Source organism: Coregonus clupeaformis, chromosome 12, assembly GCF_020615455.1.
Source record: "Coregonus clupeaformis isolate EN_2021a chromosome 12, ASM2061545v1, whole genome shotgun sequence".
NCBI lineage: Eukaryota > Metazoa > Chordata > Actinopteri > Salmoniformes > Salmonidae > Coregonus > Coregonus clupeaformis.
Window position 1 is genome coordinate 55,212,959 of NC_059203.1, and position 19,710 is coordinate 55,232,668.

A 19,710-nucleotide genomic window follows, 5' to 3' on the forward strand; every position below is an offset into this window, starting at 1 on the left:
TGGTCGTCCTTGCAGTGGCAGACCACGTGTAACAACACCTGCACAGGATCGGGACATCCAAACATCACACCTGCGGGACAGGTACAGGATGGCAACAACAACTGCCCGAGTTACACCAGGAACGCACAATCCTTCCATCAGTGGAAGTCCGCAATAGGCTGAGAGAGGCTGGACTGAGGGCTTGTAGGCCTGTTGTAAGGCCGCTGGACCACACAGGACTGGCAAAAAGTGCTCTTCACTGAAGAGTCACAGTTACGAAACAGTATGGTCTGCAGCTTATCATGAGGTATTCTAATTCAGGCAAGCAAAAACTAGAGACTTCCTTAACATTAGAGATTACGCACCAGCTGTTGTTAACAAAGAGACACAACCCTCCTCCCTTTGGTTTTTGTATGCATCGTCAAGAACAGAGGGCAGACGAAGGGAGGAGGGTTGTGTCTCTTTGTTAACAACAGCTGGTGCGTAATCTCTAATGTTAAGGAAGTCTCTAGTTTTTGCTTGCCTGAATTAGAATACCTCATGATAAGCTGCAGACCATACTGTTTCGTAGCTGTCTATTTACCACCACAAACTAATGCTGGCACTAAGACCACACTCAACGAGCTGTGTAAGGCCATAAGCAAACAAGAAAATGCACATTCAGAGGTGCCGTTTCTCTGAAATCCGTTTTACCTCATTTTTACCAGAGTTTCATCTGTGCAACTAGAGGCGACAAAACTCTAGATCACCTTTACTCCACACACAGAAGTGCATACAAGGCCCTCCCTCGCCCTCCCTTTGGCAAATCAGACCACAGCTTTATCCTCCTGTAAGCAAAACTCAAACAGGAAGTACCAGTGACATGCTCAATACTGAAGTGGTCCGATGAAGCGGATGCTGGAATATGTTCCGGTATTCATCCAATAACATTGAGGAGTGTACCACATTAGTCTCCGGCTTCATTAATAAGTGCATCGACGAGAAGCCATGGATTACAGGCATCTGCACTGAGCTAAAGGCTAGAGCTGCTACTTTCAAGGAGCGGGACCCTAATCTGGACGCTTATGAGTAATCCCGCTACGACCTCCGTCGAGCCATCAAACAGGCAAAGTGTCAATACAGGACTAAGATTGAATCCTACTCTGACGCTCGATGGATGTGGCAAGGCTTGCAAACTATCACGATTACAAAGGGAAACCCAGCCATGAGCTTGCCCACTTGTTTCAAGCAGTCCTTTTGCGGGGAAAAACTGATTGGCTGGGCCTGCCCTCCCAGGGCCGACTATGGCTGCACCCCTGCCTAGTCATGTGAAATCCATAGATTAGGGCCTACTGAATTTATTTCAGTTGATTGATTTCCTTATATGAAATCTTTGAAATTGTTGCATGTTGCGTTTTATATTTTTGTTCAGTGTATATATATATTATTTAAAATATTTTTCACTTCTTTATTATTTTCCCCTAACTCTACCACACCTCCCCTAATTGGAGTAAACTAATGGACAACAATACTTAGGTGTCTACTTCCAGTTTATACATACTATATACATTTTAAGGACAGTATATTTATATTAGTTATCTTTTGTTTGTTTTTTGTCCCAGAGTTCAGCTACCCTCAACCCCTCCCATCTATCTTTGAAGACCATCCAGTTATGATTTTATAGCTGCTATATACACTGCCATATGTGGACACCTGCTCGTCGAATATCTCATTCCAAAATCATGGGCATTAATATGGAGTTGGTTCCCCCTTTGTTGCTATAACTGGTAAGGCTTTCCACTAGATGTTGGAACATTGCTAAGGGGACTTGCTTCCATTCAGCCACAAGAGCATTAGTGAGGTTGGGCACTGATGTTGGGTGATTAGGCCTGGCTCGCAGTCGGCGTTCCAATTCATCCCAAAGGTGTTCGATGGGGTTGAGGTCAGGGCGCTGTGCATGCCAGCCAAGTTCTTCCTCACCGATCTCGACAAACCATTTCTGTATGGACCTCGCTTTGTGCACAGGGGCATCGTCATGCTGAAACAGGAAAGGGCCTTCCCCAAACTGTTGCCTCAATGTTGGAAACACAGAATTGTCTAGAGTGTCATTGTATGCTGTAGCGTTAAGATTTCCCTTCACTGGAACTAAGGGGCATAGCCCAAACCATGAAAAACAGCCCCAGACCATTATTCCTCCTCCACCGAACTTAACAGTTGGCACTATGCATTCGGGTAGGTCGCGTTCTCCTGGGGTGTCCACATACTTTTGCATAGATAGTGTATTTTCCACTGTGCTGTGATGTTTCACAAAAGTTCTGAACCTTTCTATTCTCATAGTTTCTACAGATTGTAAATTAAAGATAGACATTTTTTACTAAGAGTATTATTATATTATTGATCAATTGACTATGACTTTTCAAAATCACCCGGCAGTTCTATTTGTGGAGTTAGCTCCAAGTAAATGTTGCAGTTTGTTTGCCATTCTTGAACCTGCGACCAAAAACAAGCTACATATGGGCAATACCAAAACAAGTGATCTAATGATTCTGTCTCTTTGCAGCTAAATATGCAGAGCTGGGATGGTTGTATCCCCCATATACCGCAAGAACTTTGTATAAGAATTTAAAATGAAAAACTCTTAAGTATTGAATCCAGCTTCGTTTTGTGTATCAGTTCATAAATCATGTGCCATGGAATCGGTACATGGAAAATCTTCTCCCAACTATTTTGCAACCTGTATGGCGCAGTTTAAATGAAACTGGTATACTTTTTTATTTATCACAATTTTCTTTAACCGATTTTGGTCTTTAATACAGGGCCGACAGACAAATGTCACTATTTCTGTATTTGTACATTTTTATCTTTAACTCTGCATGTGACAATTTTGTTGTTGTTGATTTCGTGGCTAATTAAAGTAAGACAGTAACTCTGCTCATAGATTATGCATGTATGAACTACACGTTGACACATCCAGCCCAAAATGGGAGGTTTAAAAGATACTTTCTTAGTCGCCAAAGTACCGGAGCATGTCTTTAAGGAAAATCAGTGACGACTGGGTCTCACAACTGTTGGGAGACTTTTGGCAGATGTTCAATCAATCAATCAATCAAATGTATTTATAAAGCCCTTTTTACATCAGTAGATGTCACAAAGTGCTTATACAGAAGCCCAGCCTAAAATACCAAACAGCAAGCAATGCAGATGTAGAAGGACGGTAGCTAGGAAAAACTCCCTAGAAATGCAGGAACCTAGGAAGAAACCGAGAGAGGAACCAGGTTCTGAGTGTTGTCCAGTCCTCTTCTGGTTGTGCTGGGTGGAGATTATAAGAGTACATGGCCATTAAGGTCAGATCGTTCTTCAAGATGTTAAAACGTTCATAGATGACCTGCAGGGTCAAATAATAATCTCAGGAGTAAATGTCAGTTGGGTTTTCATAGCTGAGCATTCAGAGGTCGAGACAGCAGGTGCGGTGAGGAGGGAGATGGAGCGAGTGGGTGGAAAACAGCAGGTCCGGGACCAGGTAGCACATCCGGTGAACAGGTCAGGGTTCCAGGCAGAACAGTTGAAACCGGAGCAGCAGCACGACCAGGTGGACTGGGGACACCAAAGAGTCATCAGGCCAGGTAGTCCTGAGGATTGTTCCAGGGTTCAGGGCTCAGGGCTCAGAGCGAGCGAGAGAGGGAGAAATACTTAAGTTCACACAGGACACCAGATAAGACAGGAGAATTTCACCAGATAGGACAGACTGACCCTAGCCCCCCGGCAGATAGATTAGATCTACTGCATGTCTTTTAAGTTATGGGACCATGTCAAGGATGTTAGCCAAACATGCTGAGTAGATAGTTGGTATTCATCATGGATTTGTCAGACAGTATCTCCTGTGTTCTCCTTATTCAGTCTAACATGTAAAAGCTTTATATCCCAGTGTATTGTATGAGTATAACTGTGTTGTGTTTTGATTTTGTTACAGCAACAGTCTGGATATCCAGACTGCCAGAGGAAACAGTGCGTTGCACTACTGTTGTCTGCACAACAAAACAGAGTGCCTTAAACTGCTTCTCCGAGCCAAGGCCAACATACATGACAGTGAGTGCTATGAGTAGTCCCTTTGTAAAGAACAGGGCTGCACCCTAGTGGTCCTCTCCTGAGATCAGATATGCCTGCTCTGTTCAATGTCTATCCATGTTCCATCCATGCTGCTCAGTGTGAGGCATATTCACTTTGACTGAAGTCAATGTCATGCATTGATGTCAATGGGACTAAGTGAAATAATGTTTACTGTGAATTAATCTAATCTCTGAATTGATCTTTAAAAAAAAAAAGATTTTGATGAGCCCTGTATAACACAACAATACACATCAAAATACAATATACACATCAAACTACACATTCATATACACAATACATGTTATTAAACACAACAATACACGAAAAGCAAGACACAATCATAAACAGACACATTCTTCAGTAAAAACGTCCCCTAACAACCGTCTGAAATGCCCTAGAGGCACCAATTCATCCAATTTTAAAGTGTGTTGTAGATCATTCCTCACATAAGGTGCAAGGAAATTAATGGCTGATTTACCTCACTCTCTAGACACCAAAGGAGTCTCCAGAGTTAACCAACCCTGTGAACGGGTTTGATAACTAGTCATTTTAAATATTAACAGTGATGTTAGGTAAGTCTGAAGTTTGTGGAGCAGGGCTTTGTAAACAAAAAGAGCGTAAAGATGTGATCTACGTGACTTCACAGAGGTCCAGCCAACCTTTTGGTAAAAAATACAGTGTTGGGTAATAAAACTGTCTCCTGTGATAAAAGGAAGGGCGCTATGAAAAACGGTATCCAAAGGTTTAAGAGCAGTGGCAGCTGCACTTTGATAAATAGTATCACCATAATCAAGAACAGCTAGAAAGGTTGACTGCACAATCTGCTTCCTGCTGACTAGAGAGAGGCAAGATCTGTTTCTGTAAAAACAAAAGCCCACTTTAAATCTTAGTTTCTTAACAAGCTCAGTCGTATGTTTTTTAAACGATAAATCATTCATTCCAAATACCAAGGTTTTTGTATGCAGGCACTCGTTCGATTTATATAACCATCCGATGAGTAAAGATATAATCCAACTGAGACAATCTTACGAGAACTTGAAAACAACATGTATTTTGCCCGTATTAAGTACGAGTTTTAAATCAGTAAGGGCTTCCTGCACAACTGCAAAATCAGATTGTAGCCTTGTCACAGCCAGGTCAGCAGTTGGGGCAATTGCATACATAATAGTATCAGCTGCATATAGATGTTTTTATTTTTTATTTTTAATACAGATTGACCAATAGCATTTATATAAATAGTGAAAACGTTCTAGCATCAAACCCTGCAGAACACATTTATGTACTTCAAGAAATTCTGACTTAACCCAATCAATCACGATGTCCTGAGTTCTGTCACAAAGATAATCATGAAACCATGAACATGTGTAAGAGCTCAGGCCTATCGAGGAAAACGTATTCAATAAAATAGCATGTTCAACAGTATCAAAAGCTTTTGACAGGTCCACAAACAACGCAGCACATTTCATTTTAGTGTCTAAAGCATTGATAAGATCATTAACAACTAAAGTGGTTGCTGTAATAGTGCTATGCCCAGGCCCAAACGCTGAAATACATTTCTCAGATAAAAAAGAGCAAAGTTGTACATTTACCAAGGATTCAGGAATCTTAGCTAGACAAGGAAGCCTTGAAATGGGGCTATAATTAAGATCACTACTCTCCCTTATGAAGTGGCAGCGCGAGCTGATATCCATACTTTTAGGAATATTTCCTGATAACAATGTTAAATAAAAAATGTGGGTTATTGAGCCAACAATGATGGGCACTGCACACTTAAGCAAACCATCTAGGACTTTTTTCTTCTTCTGTAAATAGCCTAAAAGAAAAGTTTTGACTATAGTGTCACCTATCAGCATCCAGCCCAGTATCATTGTGAATAGACTTAGAAGTTATTTCAAAGAGAGAACCTGATGAAATAATTTTCTGTAATGAGTCCCGTGTCTTTTTTTTTTCACCTTTATTTAACCAGGTAAGCCAGTTGAGAACAAGTTCTCATTTACAACTGCGACCTGGCCAAGATAAAGCAAAGCAGTGCGATTAAAAACAACAACGCAGAGTTACATATTTTTTATTTTTTATTTTACCTTTATTTAACTAGGCAAGTCAGTTAAGAACAAATTGTTATTTACAATGACGGCCTACACCGGCCAAACCCGGACGACGCTGGGCCAATTGTGCGCCGCCCTATGGGACTCCCAATCACGGCCGGTTGTGATACAGCCTGGAATCGAACCAGGGGTTCTGTAGTGACGCCTGAAGCACTGAGATGCAGTGCCTTAGACCACTGCGCCACTGGGGTAAAACAAAACATAAAGTAAAAAATACCACAGAAAATATATATACAGTGTGTGCAAATGTAGATGTACAATGGATGTAAATGAATTAATGTGTTGTGGCAGAGAGGAGTAAGTAGAACCCTTCAAGGATTTGACAGTTTTCCAGAATTTAGCCAGGTTCCCATTACAAATCCGAAAGAGCGGTTACATAATCAGATTTAGCCTTTCTGATTTCTTACACAATGATTCCTCAATTGCTTAAACACTTGCTAGTCCAGACCTAAGCCTGTGTTCCTGGCCTTGACCCAAGCATCATCTCTTTTATGAATGACTTCTGATAATTTCGGAGAGAACCCCGCATTCGATCTACCTTTAGCCCTTAATTTTTTGGAGGGAGTATAATTATCCACAATAGCATAGAAGACATCTGCAAAAAGGCTGACCGCTAAATCTGGTTCAGGGATAGCTGAAATACAATCCAGGTCATTAAAAAAGATAATGTAAAAAAGCCTGTCCACCTGAAGTTTTTAAAGTTCCTCTTTGTGAAGACACGAGGCTCTCTAACACAAACAACTGGTCAATGGTCACTAATATCTTGGGTGAAGACACCAGTAGAAACATATTTATCTGGTGTATTCGTTAAAACAAGATAAATCAGAGTTGACTTTGAAGGATCTTTTAATGTTGGGCCGTGTCTGGAATGCCCTATCTATGAAATGTACAGTGGGGAAAAAAAGTATTTAGTCAGCCACCAATTGTGCAAGTTCTCCCACTTAAAAAGATGAGAGAGGCCTGTAATTTTCATCATAGGTACACGTCAACTATGACAGACAAATTGAGGAAAAAAAATCCAGAAAATCCCATTGTAGGACTTTTAATGAATTTATTTGCAAATTATGGTGGAAAATAAGTATTTGGTCACCTACAAACAAGCAAGATTTCTGGCTCTCACAGACCTGTAACTTCTTCTTTCAGAGGCTCCTCTGTCCTCCACTCGTTACCTGTATTAATGGCACCTGTTTGAACTTGTTATCAGTATACAATACACCTGTCCACAACCTCAAACAGTCACACTCCAAACTTCACAATGGCCAAGACCAAAGAGCTGTCAAAGGACACCAAAAACAAAATTGTAGACCTGCACCAGGCTGGGAAGACTGAATCTGCAATAGGTAAGCAGCTTGGTTTGAAGAAATCAACTGTGGGAGCAATTATTAGGAAATGGAAGACATACAAGACCACTGATAATCTCCCTCGATCTGGGGCTCCACGCAAGATCTCACCCCGTGGGGTCAAAATGATCACAAGAACGGTGAGCAAAAATCCCAGAACCACACGGGGGGACCTAGTGAATGACCTGCAGAGAGCTGGGACCAAAGTAACAAAGCCAACCATCAGTAACACACTACGCCGCCAGGGACTCAAATCCTGCAGTGCGAGACGTGTCCCCCTGCTTAAGCCAGTACATGTCCAGGCCCGTCTGAAGTGCATTTGGATGATCCAGAAAAGGATTGGGAGAATGTCATATGGTCAGATGAAACCAAAATATAACTTTTTGGTAAAAACTCAACTTCGTCATGTTTGGAGGACAAAGAATGCTGAGTTGCATCCAAAGAACACCATACCTACTGTGAAGCATGGGGTTGGAAACATCATGCTTTGGGGCTGTTTTTTCTGCAAAGGGACCAGGACGACTGATCCGTGTAAAGGAAATAATGAATGGGGCCATGTATCGTGAGATTTTGAGTGAAACCCTCCTTCCATCAGCAAGGGCATTGAAGATGAAACGTGGCTGGGTCTTTCAGCATGACAATGATCCCAAACACACCGCCCGGGCAACGAAGGAGTGGCTTCGTAAGAAGCATTTCAAGGTCCTGGAGTGGCCTAGCCAGTCTCCAGATCTCAACCCCATAGAAAATCTTTGGAGGGAGTTGAAAGTCTGTGTTGCCCAGCGACAGCCCCAAAACATCACTGCTCTAGAGGAGATCTGCATGGAGGAATGGGACAAAATACCAGCAACAGTGTGTGAAAACCTTGTGAAGACTTACAGAAAACGTTTGACCTGTGTCATTGCCAACAAAGGGTATATAACAAAGTATTGAGAAACTTTTGTTATTGACCAAATACTTATTTTCCACCATCATATGCCAATAAATTCATAAAAAATCCTACAATGTGATTTTCTGGATTTTTTTTTCTCATTTTGTCTGTCATAATTGACGTGTACCTATGATGAAAATTACAGGCCTCTCTCATCTTTTTAAGTGGGAGAACTTGCACAATTGGTGGCTGACTAAATACTTTTTTTCCCCACTGTATTGTCTGAAATGCCCTAAAGGCAACAATTCCTCAAATTTTAGAGTACTTTGGAGATCATTCCACACACAAGGTGCAAAAAAACAGAATGCAGATCTACCCAACTCAGTGGAATCTAAGTGATCTCCAGCGTTAGCCATCCCTGTGATCGGGTCTGGTGACTCGTATGTCTGTAATTTAACAATGAAGTAAGGTATGACGGAAGTTTGCACAAGATGGCCGTATAAATGAAAAGAGAGCAGTGCATTGATCTACGAGACTTGAGAGGGCCAAACCTAACAAAATGACACCGATAGACATGGTCGTCCTGTTCATGGCTGCTAAGCAACTTCGCAGTATTTCATTTTTTTGTGTGTTATTTCTCACATTATTAGCTCAGAACATCCTGTGCACTATTACTTCCAGTCGGAAATAACTTTTGGATATTAGAGCGGCTGTAACTCCCCAGAATTTCGACCAGAAATACGACTTTCCTGAAATGGACCCTTTGTTCGTACCCCCCAAGGCAATTCCACTTATCCCAGAGATTGCTCCAAGACGCCGCCGGTGGAGAAGAGGTATTCAGACTCAGGAGGCGTGCATACCATACAACGCTTCCGAGTATATTACTCGCTAATGTTCAGGCCCTGGACAATAAAGTAGGCAAGCTCAGGGCGAGAATCTCCTTCCAGAGAGACATCAGGAACTGTAACATACTCTGTTTCACGGAATCATGTCTCTCTCCGGATATACTGTCCCCGTCCATACAGCCAGCTGGGTTCTCAGTACATTGCACAGACAGGAATAAAGAACTCTCTATTTGTAGCTGGGGACTTTAATAAAGCAAATCTTAGGAGAACGCTACCAAAGATTTCTCAACACATTGCCTGCGCCACTCTCGCATCAAAAACTCTCGACCATTGCTACTTTCCCATCCGGAACGGCTACAAGGCCCTCCCCTGCCCTCCCTTCAGGCAATTCAGATCACGCCTCCATCCTGCTCCTCGCTTCCTATAGGCAGAAACTCAAACAGGAAGTACCCATGGTAAGGACTGTTCAACGCTGGTCTGACCAATCGTAATCTATGCTTCAAGATTGTTTTGATCACGCGGACTGGGATATGTTCCGGGTTGCCTCTGGCAATAACATTGACGTATACAATGACACAGTGACTGAGTTAATCAGGAAGTCTATCCAAACCAAAAACCGTGGATAGATGGCAGCATTCATGCAAAACTCCTCATTTAACCACAGCAAGGTGACTGGGAATATGGCAGAGTACAAACAGTCCAGTTATGCCCTTCATAAGGCAATAAAACAGGCAGTGGAGTCGCAATTCAACGGCTCAGACACGAGACGTATGTGGCAGGGAAAAAAATCTTAAGGAAATTGGTTCTGAAAGTGTCTGTCCTATATCTGAGAGATATAAGAAAGATAAGGAATATATATATATTTTTTTACATTTTTTAAAACTTTAAAAAAAGTATTTAACCCCTTATTTGTTTACACTAAACAGTCTCCATATATACTTCCATTCATTTTTTCAACTGTTACCGTGGGACCTTCAGACAAGTCTTGTAAGGCCTGTGGGCGTCCTAGAGCAAAACAACCGACATTTACGTGTTCGTGAGAGTCTCACCTTTATACATATTAGTGTGTAGTCCAAACTCTTCGGACACTACAGAAAGAAGTTGGCAGATCAGCTGTGCCAACTTCAGACCAGTCCCAAGATCCTTGTGGGGGTCGTAGAGCAAAATGGAGTCCAGGCCTATCCTATTTAGCTATTGCTGTAAATACACTATTCTTCAGATATACTACATATTCTATCCATATACTGTCCGTATTGTCTATATATCCCATCACATATACAGTACCAGTCAAAAGTTTGGTCACACCTACTCATTCAAGGCTTTTTCTTTATTTGTACTATTTTCTACATTATAGAGTAATAGTGAAGACATCAAAACAATGAAATAACACGTATGGAATCATTTAGTAACCAAAAAAGTGTTAAACAAATCTAAATATATTTTATATTTGACATTCTTCAAATAGCCACCCTTTGCCTTGATGACAGCTCTGCACACTGTTGGCATTCTCTCAACCGGCTTCACCTGGAATGCTTTTCCAACAGTCTTGATGGAGTTCCCACATATGCTTAGCACTTGTTGGCTGCTTTTCCTTCACTCTGCCGTCCGACTCATCCCAAACCATCTCAATTGGGTTGAGGTCGGGAGATTATTTCAGAATAAAAGCAGTTGTTCATGGAGGACTCCACTGCTTAGTAGTGCAATTCAAAGCAAGGAAGCCACTATGGGTGGAAAGGTACTTTCAAAAGAACAGCGCCGGAAGAAGATGGCTGCCGTTTTACAGCCCTCTAACCAATTGTACTATTATGTGTGTTTTTCCGCGTTATTTGTAATTTATTTTGTACATAATGTTTCTGCCATCGTCTCTTATAACCAAAGAGAGCTTCTGGATATCAGGACAGCGATTACTCACCTCGCATTGGACGAAGACTTTTTCTTCAACGAGGCGTTCGCGAAGGATATTCTACAGACACCCAACAAGGCCCAGATCCCCGTCATTCGCGTGAGGAAGAGACGGAGATATCGTGGACGCATATCCGGGTGCCTTGTAAGGATCCGACGGCGTGCGAGTAAACTGCCTCTCCCATCAATCCTATTAGCCAACGTTCAATCTTTTGAGAATAAAATTGACGATTTAAGATTACGGTTATCCTACCAACGGGACATTAAAAACTGTAATATCTTATGTTTCACGGAGTCGTGGCTGAACGACAACAATGACAACATTCAGCTAGCAGGCTATACGCTACATCGGCAGGACAGAACGTCTGACTCTGGTAAGACAAGGGGCGGCGGTCTGTGTATATTTGTAAACAACAGCTGGTGCACAAAATCAAATACTAAGGAAGTCTCAAGGTTTTGCTCGCCTGAGGTAGAGTATCTTATGATAAGCTGTAGACCACACTATTTACCAAGAGAGTTTTCATCTATATTTTTCATAGCTGTCTATTTACCACCACAAACCAATGCTGGCATTAAGATTGCACTGAATGAGTTGTACAAGGCCATTAATCAACAGGAAAACGCTCATCCAGATGCAGCGCTCCTAGTAGCCGGGGACTTTAATGCAGGGAAACTTAAATCCGTTCTACCTAATTTCTACCAGCATGTTAAATGTGCAACCAGAGGGGAAAAAACTCTAGACCACCTTTACTCCACACACAGAGACGCATACAAAGCTCTCCCTCGCCCTCCATTTGGCAAATCTGACCATAACTCTATCCTCCTGATTCCTGCTTATAAGCAAAAACTGAAGCAGGAAGCACCAGTGATTCGGTTAATAAAAAAGTGGTCAGATGACGCAGATGCTAAGCTACAGGACTGTTTTGCTAGCACAGACTGGAACATGTTCCGGGATTCTTCAGACAGCATTGAGGAGTACACCACATCAGTCACTGGCTTCATCAATAAGTGCATCGATGATGTCGTCCCCACAGTGACCGTACGTACATACCCCCAACCAGAAGCCATGGATTACAGGAAACATCCGCACTGAGCTAAAGGGTAGAGCTGCCGCTTTCAAGGAACGGGACTCTAACCCGGACGCTTATAAGAAATCCCGCTATGACCTCCGACGAACCATCAAACAGGCAAAGAGTCAATACAGGTCTAAGATTGAATCATACTACACTGGCTCTGACGCTCGTCGGATGTGGCAGGGCTTGAAAACTATTACAGACTACAAAGGGAAGCACAGCCGCGAGCTGCCCAGTGACACAAGCCTACCAGACGAGCTAAACCACTTCTATGCTCGCTTCGAGGCAAGCAACACTGAAGCATGCATGAGAGCACCAGCTGCTCCGGACGACTATGTGATCACGCTCTCCGTAGCCGATGTGAGTAAGACTTTTAAGCAGGTCAACATTCACAAGGCCGCAGGGCCAGACGGATTACCAGGACGTGTACTCCGAGCATGTGCTGACCAACTGGCAAGTGTCTTCACTGACATTTTCAACATGTCCCTGACTGAGTCTGTAATACCAACATGTTTCAAGCAGACCACCATAGTCCCCGTGCCCAAGAACTCTAAGATAACCTGCCTAAATGACTACCGACCCGTAGCACTGACGTCTGTAGCCATGAAGTGCTTTGAAAGACTGGTCATGGCTCACATCAACAGCATAATCCCAGAAACCCTAGACCCACTCCAATTTGCATACCGCCCCAACAGATCCACAGATGATGCAATCTCTATCGCACTCCACACTGCCCTTTCCCACCTGGACAAGAGGAACACCTACGTGAGAATGCTATTCATTGACTACAGCTCAGCATTCAACACCATAGTGCCCTCTAAGCTCATCACTAAGCTAAGGATCCTGGGACTAAACACCTCCCTCTGCAACTGGATCCTGGACTTCCTGACGGGCCGCCCCCAGGTGGTAAGGGTAGGTAACAACACATCTGCCACACTGATCCTCAACACGGGGGCCCCTCAGGGGTGCGTGCTCAGTCCCCTCCTGTACTCTCTGTTCACCCATGACTGCATGGCCAGGCACGACTCCAACACCATCATTAAGTTTGCCGACGACACAACAGTGGTAGGCCTGATCACCGACAACGATGAGACAGCCTATAGGGAGGAGGTCAGAGATCTGGCCGTGTGGTGCCAGGACAACAACCTCTCCCCTCAACGTGACCAAGACAAAGGAGATGATTGTGGACTACAGGAAAAAAAAGAGGACTGAGCACGCCCCCATTCTCATCGACGGGGCTGTAGTGGAACAGGTTGAGAGCTTCAAGTTCCTTGGTGTCCACATCACCAACGAACTATCATGGTCCAAACACACCAAGACAGTCGTGAAGAGGGCACGACAAAGCCTATTCCCCCTCAGGAGACTAAAAAGATTTGGCATGGGTCCTCAGATCCTCAAAAAATTCTACAGCTGCACCATCGAGAGCATCCTGACTGGTTGCATCACCGCCTGGTATGGCAACTGCTTGGCCTCTGACCGCAAGGCACTACAGAGGGTAGTGCGTACGGCCCAGTACATCACTGGGGCAAAGCTCCCTGCCATCCAGGACCTCTATACCAGGCGGTGTCAGAGGAAGGCCCTCAAAATTGTCAAAGACTCCAGCCACCCTAGTCATAGACTGTTCTCTCTGCTACCGCACGGCAAGCGGTACCGGAGTGCCAAGTCTAGGTCCAAAAGACTTCTCAACAGCTTCTACCCCCAAGCCATAAGACTCCTGAACAGCTAATCATGGCTACCCGGAATATTTGCACTACCCCCCCACCCCATCCTTTTTACGCAGCTGCTACTCTGTTAAGTATTTATGCATAGTCACTTTAACTCTACCCACATGTACATATTACCTCAACTACCTCAACTAGCCGGTGCCCCCGCACATTGACTATGCAACGGTACCCCCCTGTATATATAGCCTCCCTACTGTCACTTTATTTTACTGTATATATAGCCTCCCTACTGTCACTTTATTTTACTTCTGCTCTTTTTTTCTCAACACTTTTTTGTTGTTGTTTTATTCTTACTTTTTTTGTTTAAAATAAATGCACTGTTGGTTAAGGGCTGTAAGTAAGCATTTCACTGTAATGTCTGCACCTGTTGTATTCGGCGCATGTGACCAATAAAATTTGATTTGATTTGATTTGATTTGATTTGAGATAAAGTTGTGGAAAGGCACAAGTCGGGATGGATATAAAAATATTTCAAAGGCTTTGTCTATCCCTCGGAGCACAGTTATGACCATTATTAAGAAGTGGAAGTCGTATGGCAGCACCCAGACCCTGCATAGATCAGGCCGTCCCTCCCAACTGGATGACCGGGCAAGGAGGAGACTGATCAGAGAGGCTACCAAGAAGCCAATGGTGACTTTGAAGGAGCTTCAGGCCTTTATGGCAAAGACTGGTTAATGTGTGTATGTGACCACAATATCACAAGCGCTCCACAAATTTGGCCTCTATGGGAGGGTGGCAAGATAAAAACCACTCCTCAAAAAAAGCCACATCAAGTCTCGTTTGAGCTTTGCCAAAAAGCACATTGTAGATTCTGAGGCCAAGTGGCAAACGGTGCTGTGGTCAGATAAGACCAAAATTGAACTTTTTGTCCTGAACGCAAAACTATTTGTCTGGCGAAAACCCAATACATATTTCCACCCAAAGAACACCATGCCTACAGTAAAGCACGGCAGTGGCCGCATCCTGTTGTGGGGGTGTTTCTCTTCAGCAGGGACTGGAGCACTTGTCAGGATAGAAGGGAAAATGGACAGTGCAAAATACCGACAGATTCTTGAGGAGAACCTGCAGCCCTCTGCCAGGAAGTTGAAAATGGGAAGATGGTTCACGTTTCAACATGACAATGACCCAAAGCACACCGCCAAAGCAACCATACAGTGGCTGAAGGACATGAAGGTGAATGTCCTTGAGTGGCCTTGTCAGAGCCCCAACCTAAATCCCATCGAGAATCTGTGGAATTACTTGAGTGCATTCCATGAGCGGTCACCGTGCAATTTGACTGAGCTTGAATAATTCTGCAAGGAAGAATGGGCAAATATTGCACAGTCTAGGTGTGCAAAGTTAGTAGAGACGTATTCAAAGAGACCCATGGCTGTAATTCAAGCAAAGGTGGTTCCACCAAGTATTAACTCAGGGGGGTGTTCACTAATCCAAATAGGGTATTTTAGTGTTTTAATTTGAATTAATTTGCAGAGTTTTCTTGATCTTTAAAAAAAACTTGGAAATTGTGGGTTACTGACTTTCTTTCAGCTACAAGAGCATTAGTGAGGTCGGGCACTGATGTTAGGCCTTGCTCGCAGTCGACGTTCCAATTCATCCCTAAGGTGTTCGATGGGGTTGAGGTTAGGGCTCTGTGCAGGCCAGGTCAAGTTCTTCCACACCGATCTCGACAAACCATTTCTGTATGGACCTTGTTTTGTGCACAGGAGCATTGTCATGCTGAAACAGGAAAGGGCCTTCCCCAAACTGTTGCCACAAAGTTCGAAGCACAGAATCGTCTAGAATGTCATTGTATGCTGTAGCGTTAAGATTTCCCTTCACTCGAACTAAGGGGCCTAACCCGAACCGTGAAAAACAGCCCCAGACCATTATTCCTCCTCCACCAAACTTTACAATTGGCACTATGAATTGGGGCAGGTAGCGTTCTCCTGGCATCCGCCGAACCCAGATTCATCCGTCGGACTGCCAGATGGTGAAGCGTGATTCATCACTCCAGAGAACGCGTTTCCACTGCTCCAGAGTCCAATGGCGGCAAGCTTTACACATAAAGGTTCTGAGCATTCTGTCGTATTAGCTCTGATTTCAGAAAACTAAGTAATTCTTCATTAATAAAAGTATATTCTAGCAATTGTGGTAGATCCTCCTTTATGTGAGCTGCGTCAGGCCAGATTGACTGTCAAAATGCCAATAAATAGGAAAGAGTTCAGGTGGGTCTTCGCGCTTCAGGAAAGGAGAAACAATGACGAAAATCATGAGGAAAAACTTGGACTAATTGTAATGTATGGCATTGTTGTGTTGTGCCACAGTGTGACCATGAAGGCTTCATATGTTGTTGCTCTGCATGCAAGTGGTTGTTGTGCTGGCCATTTAGTGCTTGATGATGATCCCAGCTGTGCTCTTTGTTGTTGTTTCTCTCTCAGAGAATGAGCTGGGCGAGACTGGACTGGATATCGCTAGCAGATTAAAGAACACGCACTGTGAGGAGCTGGTGAGTCCACGCTGACTACAACTGACTCACAGCTACACTGTTCTAGGACTAGGCACTTAAAGTAATTAACTAAACCAATTAACTTGTTATTCATATCCGGCAGCACGTCCTTGTCAATATATATTTTTTTGGTCCTTAGTCTGTGGACACCAAAGGAAGCTGATTTCTTTTGTATTGATAGATTGATTTCCATAGCGTAGACAAAAAATGTATAAAGTGCTCAGTGCAGAGGCAGTTCATGCTATCACCAATATGATATATGTAGTACGCAGTGGCTGCGTTTCTATATAGTATGATATATGATGGTTGACACACAGCAATTCTCCGGTTGTGTGTTGTGTACCAGATCAATCAGTCCCAGAGTAACCAGTTCAACATGCATGTGCATGTGGAATACGAGTGGCAGCTGCGTCAGGATGATCTGTACGAGAGTGATGATGACCTGGATGACAAGGTCAGCAACATTATGCTCCGTCTTGGTCGTGTTCATTTGGTACCAAACAGAGGAAAAAAACGGAGTAAAACTGGGAGGAACTGTTTAGTCAATTAGCACTTTATTTCTCGTTATTAAATGTTTTTAAATGTTTTCTGAGGTGTTAGTTAATCAGAAACAGATTGTTTGTAGCAGTATCTTATGACTGTCTGTTATGACTGCTGAGTTTAGAGAACGAGACCGAGAGAGTGTTTTGTTTGGTTGCTACTCACTTAGACAGGTCCAGTGAAGAAGGACCGCTCTTCTCGGTCCTTAAGTCTGTACCAGATCCTGGACCGAGGACTAGCAGGAGGAGGAGGAGGTGGTCTCTTCAGTGTGGGTCGCAGGCTGGCCCTGGCCCACAATCACAAGCGGGAGATGTACGCCAGTCCCAGCTCTCACACGCACAGCCTGGACAGCCCCCCGCCCGCTCCACCCTCCTCACCTGCCCCATCTCTCCCTCCTAGAATCAAAGGTGAGTCCCACTCAGTCTTCTCTCCTTCAACCCAGACTGTAGTTTTCTAGGATTTATCATTGTGGCTCAGGTGGCACAAAATAATCAAAGGTCTGACTGCACGGAGATGCTTGGGAAAAATGGTTACAACGGGGGACCAGAGTGTTTGTGTCTCAGGTGAAGAGGGTGGATCTGATCTCCATCACCTAGGACTTGACATAGATTAAGTAGATTAATCAAATCTCATATTGTTGTCAATTTCTGCTCAATCTTGCATGCTTTCTCAATCAGCTGTAACTGTATGTGCACTTGTAAATCAGGTCCTTTCTTGAGTTGGCCTCTGGGATATAACAACCGTTGAGTATCTGATTTTATGGTGGATGGTGGAGGAGGGGGGTTGAGTGTGTTGGAGTATGTGAGTATGTGCATGTGTGTTTGTCCGGCATCTGTTTTTTAAAAATAGTTATATATAGAGGTGACATTTTGGCGGTTAATCTGCTTCTGTTTTGTGCGTGGCACTGTGTGCTGTTTTCGATGGATGGGTCCTGGCCTCTCGGCCATAGGGATCCGGAGGGATGTGGGTGGGATGCCGATCACTGGGACGACGGCTCAACCTTGGATGGGGAGGGGCTTTAGCGGGGGAATTAGTGGAGAACAATTGGAGGGTTACTTAGTAGCAATGCAAATATCATGGTACAGCTATATGGACACTCAATCATTACGGTATTTTTTATTGGTAAATGTACAAACATATATAATGATAAATAGACTTGAAACTTGTATCTCATTATGGTGAAATAAGTATAGCCAATTATAATTGTAATGGCTTAGCTGATAATAACAAAAGAAGAACAATATTTACATGGCTCAAAGATGAATATAATATCTATTGTTTACAGGAAACTCATTCAACAATTCTAGATGAAGTTGCGTGGAAAAAGGAATGGGGGGGGTGAAATATACTTCTCCCATGGGCAAAGAAATTCAAAAGGGGTGATGATATTAATTAATAGTAATTTCGATCTGAATGTGCAAATTGTCCAAATAGATACGCAAGGTAGATGGATTATTTTAAATATGTTATTGGACAATAAACAGATATGGCTCATTAACATTTACGGACCAAATAATGATGATCCACACTTCTTTGACAATATATATAATACATTATCAACCCTCCAAGCAATTCAAGACAATATTATTATGGTGGGGGATTATAATACTGTTTTAAATAGCTCAATGGACCGTAAAGGAAATCACACCACAAACAATCACCAACATGCTCTTAAGGAAATCGTGAATGTCATGGATACATTAGAACTAGTAGATATATGGAGGCTTAAATATCCTGATCTAGTGAGATATACATGGAGGAGACTCAATCAAGCTAGTCGTCTTGACTTCTTTCTTATCTCATTCTTGTTGGCACCAAAAGTTTAAAAAGTGTTGATAGGGGACAGAATGCGGTCGGACCATCATGTAATTGGCATATACATTACTCTTACTGAATTTCCACGTGGGCGAGGATATTGGAAATTTTATCAAAGCCTATTGGATGATAATTTATTTTTAACTAGGACAAAGGAATTTATAACTGACTCTTTCCGACATAACATAGGTATAGCAAATCCCCTTATTGTATGGGACACCTTTAAATGTGCCTTTAGAGGCCATGCAATTCAGTACTCATCTCGAAAACAAAAGCAATTTAGGTGAAAAGAGTTTATACTAACAAAGGAAATAGAAAGTCTAACAGAACAGATAGATGGCAATAAAAACTGTAACATAGAGGCTCAGAATAAATTAGAGGAAAAACTAATAGAAATGGAGAAACTTATTCAAGAAAGATCAAGTGTAATATATTATAAAAATAAAGCAAACTGGATGGAATATGGGGGAAAATGCACCAAATAATTTTTTAATTTTCAACATAGGAATGCTACCAAAAATAATTTAATGAAACGGGTTACAATTGACAGAGTAACCCATGATTCACCTAATTATATTTTGAAGGAGGAAACAAGGTACTTTAAGCATACGTTTTCATTTCAGTCACCTCCATCTCCTCTAACTGAAGCTAATTGTAGAGATTTTTGTTCTATTGATAATGTAAAATTAACAGCCAAACAGAAAGACTCATGTGAAGGTGAAATTACAGAGGAGGAACTTCTGGATGCAATTAAAGACTTTAAATCCGGGAAAACTCCAGGGTTGGATGGCATACCAGTCGAAGTATACCAAACCTTTTTTGATATACTAAGAGGACCATTATTAGCATGTTTTAACCACTCCTATGTAAATGGTAGATTATCTGACACTCAAGAAGAAGGTCTGATCTCATTATTGTCCACTATCGGCATATCTATTTATTGTGGCC

The 19,710-nt window shown here is 42.8% G+C and overlaps 1 protein-coding gene across 4 annotated transcripts in view; it reads left to right on the forward strand.

Moving 5' to 3' along the window:
• The window catches only part of unm_sa1614 (un-named sa1614), a 93,133-nt gene that overhangs the window by 51,299 nt on the left and 22,124 nt on the right, over window positions 1-19,710 (forward strand). For 3 of the 4 annotated variants that reach the window (XM_045223963.1, XM_045223964.1, XM_045223965.1), the window contains 4 exons: window positions 3,929-4,044; window positions 16,340-16,407; window positions 16,754-16,861; window positions 17,117-17,354. In XM_045223963.1, coding sequence (XP_045079898.1) covers window positions 3,929-4,044; window positions 16,340-16,407; window positions 16,754-16,861; window positions 17,117-17,354 — 530 coding nt within the window. The remainder of the gene's footprint in view (window positions 1-3,928; window positions 4,045-16,339; window positions 16,408-16,753; window positions 16,862-17,116; window positions 17,355-19,710) is intronic. The other variant, XM_045223966.1, reaches the window with a different exon arrangement.